This window comes from Zingiber officinale, chromosome 1A, assembly GCF_018446385.1.
Source record: "Zingiber officinale cultivar Zhangliang chromosome 1A, Zo_v1.1, whole genome shotgun sequence".
NCBI classification, from domain to species: Eukaryota; Viridiplantae; Streptophyta; class Magnoliopsida; order Zingiberales; family Zingiberaceae; genus Zingiber; species Zingiber officinale.
In genome coordinates this window covers 5,186,864-5,192,921 of record NC_055987.1, presented here as the reverse complement: position 1 = coordinate 5,192,921, position 6,058 = coordinate 5,186,864, and the positions used below count along the sequence as shown (strand labels likewise).

At 41.9% G+C, this 6,058-nt stretch overlaps 2 protein-coding genes across 2 annotated transcripts; one reads left to right on the top strand and one right to left on the bottom strand.

The window, feature by feature from the left end:
* Nucleotides 1–1,152: 1,152 nt before the first annotated feature.
* On the top strand, nt 1,153–2,425 carry LOC121996145 (cysteine-rich repeat secretory protein 38-like). Its single transcript, XM_042549990.1, has 2 exons — nt 1,153–2,320; nt 2,412–2,425. Exons 1-2 carry the CDS (start codon nt 1,153–1,155, stop codon nt 2,423–2,425), a joined length of 1,182 nt encoding a protein of 393 aa, XP_042405924.1.
* Nucleotides 2,426–5,232: 2,807 nt separating this feature from the next.
* LOC121996136 (chaperone protein dnaJ 20, chloroplastic-like) lies at nt 5,233–5,790 on the bottom strand. The gene has a single exon (XM_042549980.1). The coding sequence runs from the start codon at nt 5,788–5,790 to the stop codon at nt 5,233–5,235; it is 558 nt and encodes a 185-aa protein (XP_042405914.1).
* Between the last annotated feature and the right edge of the window lie 268 nt (nt 5,791–6,058).

Sequence of the window (6,058 nt, the reverse complement as noted above, 5' to 3'; positions counted from 1 at the left end):
GGTTGGTAAGACAAAGGAAGGTGGTGGAATTAAAAATTCATGTAGGAGGAAGTAAGTCTTTACATATTAAGTTTTGTGTTAGTTTATCGAATTTTCTTTCTGGTTAAAAATGATACTTTTTGTTTGTTGTTTTCTGATGCAAGAAAAAAAAAGAATGGGAGAAAGAAACGTCTATCAAGGAAAAAGAGGACGATGATTTATTTTTGTATCTTTCTATTGATTTGAGACTGTTTGGTATGGGATATTTTCATTTGGATTTGATGACTTGTTGAACTTGAATAATGTTAGATTGGAATGTTATATTTTTGGATATGACTTGTATGCATGATTTGTATGAATATGTTTATTTTGACTTATTTTGATATGGTTTCATTTTGGAATATGGTTCATTTTGGATAGGTTTGTTTTGACATGTAGAAATAGGACTTGTTTGGAATGTTGAAATGTTAATTGTTTCATTGTGTATGATGTGTTGTTGAGTTGTGTTCGTTATAAATAAGTTTGGAATATGATATTTGTATACATGGTAACATGTAGAAATAAACAAATTACGAGTAAAAAATTTATGTTTTGTGATGAAATTTTCATTATAAAATTATTGTAAAATACTGTATATCATAATTTGGCCACAAAATCCAATTTTAGTCGCAGATTTATGATAAAAATTAATTTTCATCATAAATCTATGATGAGAATGGATTCGTCATAAATTTAATATCAAATTTATTTTTATTGCCAATCTATGAGAAAATAGGGTTCCTATTTAGTTGCACAACGAAATATTTAGGGAGCGTTTGGTTCAAATTTATCAATCGGAATGGAAATGGGTTTGATTATGAAGTCAATGGGAATGGGAATCAGGATTGTATTATCAGCGTTTAGTTCAAAATCTGGAATGAATATGATTATAATTGATAATATTTGTTTCGAATCAACATTAGTAATGAGAATCAAATAAATTTTCAATTTTACCCTTATTAGTTAATACATTAAAGAGTTTATCTATAATATACATTGGTTTATCTATAAATGTACATTGGTTTGAAGCAGATCAATTGCATAAAGAGTTTCAAGATGTGGAGCAGCAGAAAGTTTAGCTTCCTCCTCGGCCTGATCCGGTTCCTGCTCCTTCTCCAAGCTCCCACAGCGGCCATGGCAGCGAACCCTTTCAGAGCAGATTGCGACGGCGACGCCTACAACTTGAGTAGCAGCTTTGGCAGAAGCCTAAGCGGGCTCTTGTCCTCCCTCACTTTCCTTTCCTCCAACTCTAACTCCACCAACGCCACCGCCGGAGCCGGTAGAGACTCCGTCTACGGCTTATACATGTGCCAAGGCGACCTCTCCGGCTCCAACTGCCAGAGCTGCATCCAGACGGCCGTCGCCGGCGCCAACCAAAGCTGCCCGGGAGTTCGTCGAGCGATCATCTACTACAACCAGTGCCACCTCCGCTACTCTGATGCAAACTTCTTCGGCGTCGTCGACGCTGACGGATTCAACATGACCAACCCCTTGGAGGTAACCAGTTCGCGGATGGCGTTCAACATATTGTCCGATTTGGTGCAGGCGGCGCCCCAGCGACGACCGCTCATGTTTGCCACCAACGTGTCGGATATGTATCCCCTGTTCGCCCTGGCTCAGTGCACGGCCGACCTGAGCCCCGACGGCTGCCGGAGGTGCTTGACGGCGAGTCTGGCGGCCATCGAGAACTGTTGCATCCAGAGGAAAGGGTGGCGGTATCTCTCCCCGAGCTGTTGGATAAGGTACGAGCCCACTCCGTTCTTCGGCAATTACCCCAACAACTTGAGCACGTACATCATCCGGAGCCAGTGCTCGAGCTTGGACGTGCAATCCGACGACCTCAGCGCGAGGACGGCCAATTTAAGAGGCCTCTTCGACGACCTGAGTGCTCAAGCTCCGGCGACGGGCTTCTACAGCTCTTCCGCCGGAGACAGCGGCGATAGGATGTACGGCCTCGGGCTCTGCACCGGGGACGATGCGACTCGCGGCGAGTGCGCGGCGTGCCTCGCCACAGCGGGGCGAGCCATAGCGAACGAGTGCCCCAACAAGACGGAGGGGTACATGTGGTACGGACCGTGCTTCTTGAAGTACTCGCAGCAGCGCTTCTTCGGCGAGCTAGACACCGACGTGCACACCTTCTGCGGCGGCGCGGCACCGGTGACCGCGGAGTTCAGTCGTGCTACAGAGGCGGGAGCACGGAGCATCGCGCAGGAGGCGAGGTGGCGGGCGTTCGACGAGGTGGAGGCGTTCGGCGAGGTGACGACGTTCAGCGTCGAGCGGCGTTGGGGTCGTTCGAGAATAGGTTGCAAAGAGGAGAGGAGAGAAATGCGATGGAAAATTAGGTTAAGAGTATTTTTGATATTAATGAGAAATTGTGATTGCTGTAAATATAGGAATGGATGATTGAAGGGGTGGGATATCAGAATAAGTTATTACTCACTAATAAGGAATCATTCTCTCATTTATATTCCTATTGTTGTAATCCAAACATTAATATTGATTACTATTCTCATTCTTTATTTCTATTCCCTTAAACCAAATATCCCTTTAGTTGTCTAAGTGTGATCCTAATAAATGTACAATGGAAGTCGGTGAAATTTCTTATCCACCTAATTATGATTGTGTGGTCGGGATGAATTCTATTCGACAAAGAAAAACAAAAGAAAAGTGAGAAAAAAATATATAAATTGGAATTATTTTTAGTGCAATTATTATTAAGATAAATCAAACGTTGTACTGAACACTTATTTTCCACGTGTAACAAAATTAGTTGGCAAGTTGTAAGTCCACAGAGTCAACTAAAATCCATTCACTTTTTCTCCTTAACAAAATAAAAAAACAAAAAAAAAATCATGTATTGTTGATTTTTTTTAATATATGTATTCAATTTATATGGATTAATTTTTGAAATGACCGATTTTCTATCGATTATAAGAAATTTTAATAAAAATTCATCAATTACTAGTAAAATTTAAATAGGAAGTCTCGACGTAATGATAAAATTATTGTCATATGATCAAAAGATTATAGATTTGAATTTTGAAAATAGTTTTTTATAAAAAGTAGGATAAGATTATATATAATGAATTCTTCTTTAAAATTTCATATGACGAAAATTTCGTGCACTGAACTACCCTTTATTAAACTTAAGATTCATCATTAAATATCTGTAATTGCACTGTTACTCGGGGTGATGTTTCCTCCTAGTTTGGCAGTTTGGCAGTTTGGCAGGTGGGATTACAATCAATTCATATCTAAAATCAAATTAATTTGTATAAAGATTTTAAATACTTTTTATTGGATGTCAATCCCAACAACAACAACTAATAATAATCAAAATCAAAATATGGCCGACTTGAAAACTAGGAAAAGGATGTGTAATTTGTCAAATGTGTAATCAAAGAATAGTGTTAAATTAGTTCGCCCAATATATTTGTGGATAAGTGTACTTGATCAACCCAATAAACTAAAAGTAATGGATGAGATCAATCTAAGAAGCAAGAGGATGAGGATGAGGATGAAGATGAGGGTGACAGCAAGGGAGACTCAACTAAGGAAAAAAAGATTAAGACAATGAAAGGATAAATCTAGATTTCAAAAGTACCAAAAAAGATATTTTCCAGTTCTTTTCATATTAATTGAATTCAATGATATACATGTGAAATTAAAGTGAAAAATAAATTATTTTAATTTTGATTTTTCATCTCTCTCACTTCTCTTTTTATAAAAGATCTGTGTTTGTCAATCTTACTTCATAGTGGTAGCCTCACAGCACAGGAGGAACCATGACCAAGGGCCATTATTTTCTCAACCTATATCTTTACCCTATCCTACCACTTACTTCAAGTCATGAGCAAAAGTCACAACCTCTTTTCCTAATTTGGTTGAACATCTCCCAAGGGTCGCTAAACACGTTTATGTAGCCTCTAATAGCATAAAATAAATAGGAAATAAAATTGTAAATACTCATAATCATTTCTCGAGAAGAAATTGAAAAAGATGTTGGTGAAAACGTTACTGTTGTTACCGAGAAGATCATCATTTGGAATCTCCTTAGATTTTTCATGAATCAAATCCTGACTACAGGACGTTATCTTTTGCTCACCGTTATCCACGATTGCTTTTGGACGTCAATATAAATAGGAAACAAGTGTAATCGATGCTTTGATGACATTCATTGGAGGAAGATGAAGATGAATGAACATCCATTCATTTTCCTAATGTTGCAACTGATGCAACGTTCTACCGTTTCAACTATGTTGGTGTTTGCCCTAGACCACTAATATGGCAAAAGACAAATACGCTAACCCCTAACGTCTCGTCAATCCGTTCCAGTACCAACACCGAGGAGGTAAATCACAGTGACTGAGAAGACAAATGGTAGGTGGGGTGAGTTTATACGGATTACAGGTATTTACGCTCCGCCAATCCTGAGATTCGACCCCAAGACTTTATGTAGCAATCAACCTATTACTCACTAACTCAGCTAAGTCCGTAGGAACTCGCCCTAGACCACTAAGCAACCTAGCAAGGTTGTCTCATGTATATAATCACATTCACTTGTGGACTGCTTCGTCCCAAGTTTGATGGATCCAATCCTTCGTTTGTGTCAAACTAGTAAGAAAAATGTGGCTTTCAAAGAGAGACCAAGGTTTGCCCTTCTCCATGGTTGAATCATGAATGAGAGTAGAGGTACCATGAACCCGGCCGCCTGACCCATGATTAAGCTCTACACCCATAAATTAGAGATAGACCCTGACACAGCACAGTGGCTAGTCCAATCTAATTTCTAATATTCCTACAACAATTTGCTCTAATAATTAAATCCATCATAACACAGAGTTGGGCTCAGAAATGTGCAAGCTTTTGACATCTGGTTTTAATGTTCCTACCTTCACTTAAACATTTGTTTTGATGAAAAAAAAAATCATCTTTGCTTATTTAAATTTAGTTATTTATTTTTCTTTTTTTTTGTTGTTGTAAAATTCCCTCATTTATATTCACTTGATAATATTTGGCGATGAAACTTGCACCAAATATCTACAATAAACCGAAAGATTCATGTTCTTGATTCTGTTGGATATTTGAAGACCTTTTTGTAGATTTGTAGGTCGATTCTTCGATCGAGTCGCCTCCGGCTAATCGATTCAGGAATCACTCGTTCGATCGGAGCCTTTTAATTGATGCCAATCGCGCCGCCACGGACTCAATCCACTAGACGGCGGCGCGGCGGGCCCGGCGCACGCGGCCGCCCCACGTCTCCTCCTCCCCGCTGGCATCCGCGACGGCCGAACGCCTCCGGAGCCCGTCCAGCTGCGTTTCCCAATTCCCAAACGCCGCCGCGTCGCCTCCTCGCCCGCGAGGGCGCCGCTCGCGGAAGACCGGGGCGGCGCCGACGGCAGAGGCCCAGCGGCCCCCGGAGAGGGCCAGGTCGTAGTCGCGGCGGCGGACGGGGTCGGAGAGCACCTCGTAGGCCTCCCGCGCCTCCATGAAGCGCTCCGCGTAGCGGCGCTCCTCCCCGGCGGAGCGGCACGCGTCCGGGTGCCACCGAAGGGCCACCCGTCGGTACGCCTTGCGGATCTCGCTGGGCCCGGCGGTCCGGGACACCGAGAGAAGGTCGTACATCGTGGTCATCGCCGGAGCGGCGGCGGCGGCAGCAGAGGCCGAGACCCTGAGTCGAGGAACAGCGACTACTGTTGATTTAGTAGCGATTGGGGAGAAGGAAGATCTGTACAAGGAGTTAGAGGGGCATGAAAGTGCCAAAGCTGCCATTTTGTTTGAGAGAATCTAGTGATCTTGTAGCTATTTAGGGTTCAGAGATGGCATGGAGATTTATAGAGAGATTGAATTAAGATGGAAAAGGGGAAACCATGCGCTCTTCACGAGTTGCAAGGTTTCTAGAATGATTCCTCTGTTATTCGAAAATAAAAAATAAAAAAAATAAATAAAATTAGAGACCATAAGAGTCGATGCGATCGAGTACACGTGTCACCGTCCTGTGTGCGTGACGGTTGGATCCCCTTCTCCCGGATCCAGCCAG

Bases quoted from the DNA above. Each gene is read 5' to 3' on its own strand.
- LOC121996145 (XM_042549990.1), top strand. From the start codon at position 1,153: ATGGCAGCGAACCCTTTCAGAGCAGATTGCGACGGCGACGCCTACAAC.
- LOC121996136 (XM_042549980.1), bottom strand. From the start codon at position 5,790: ATGGCAGCTTTGGCACTTTCATGCCCCTCTAACTCCTTGTACAGATCT.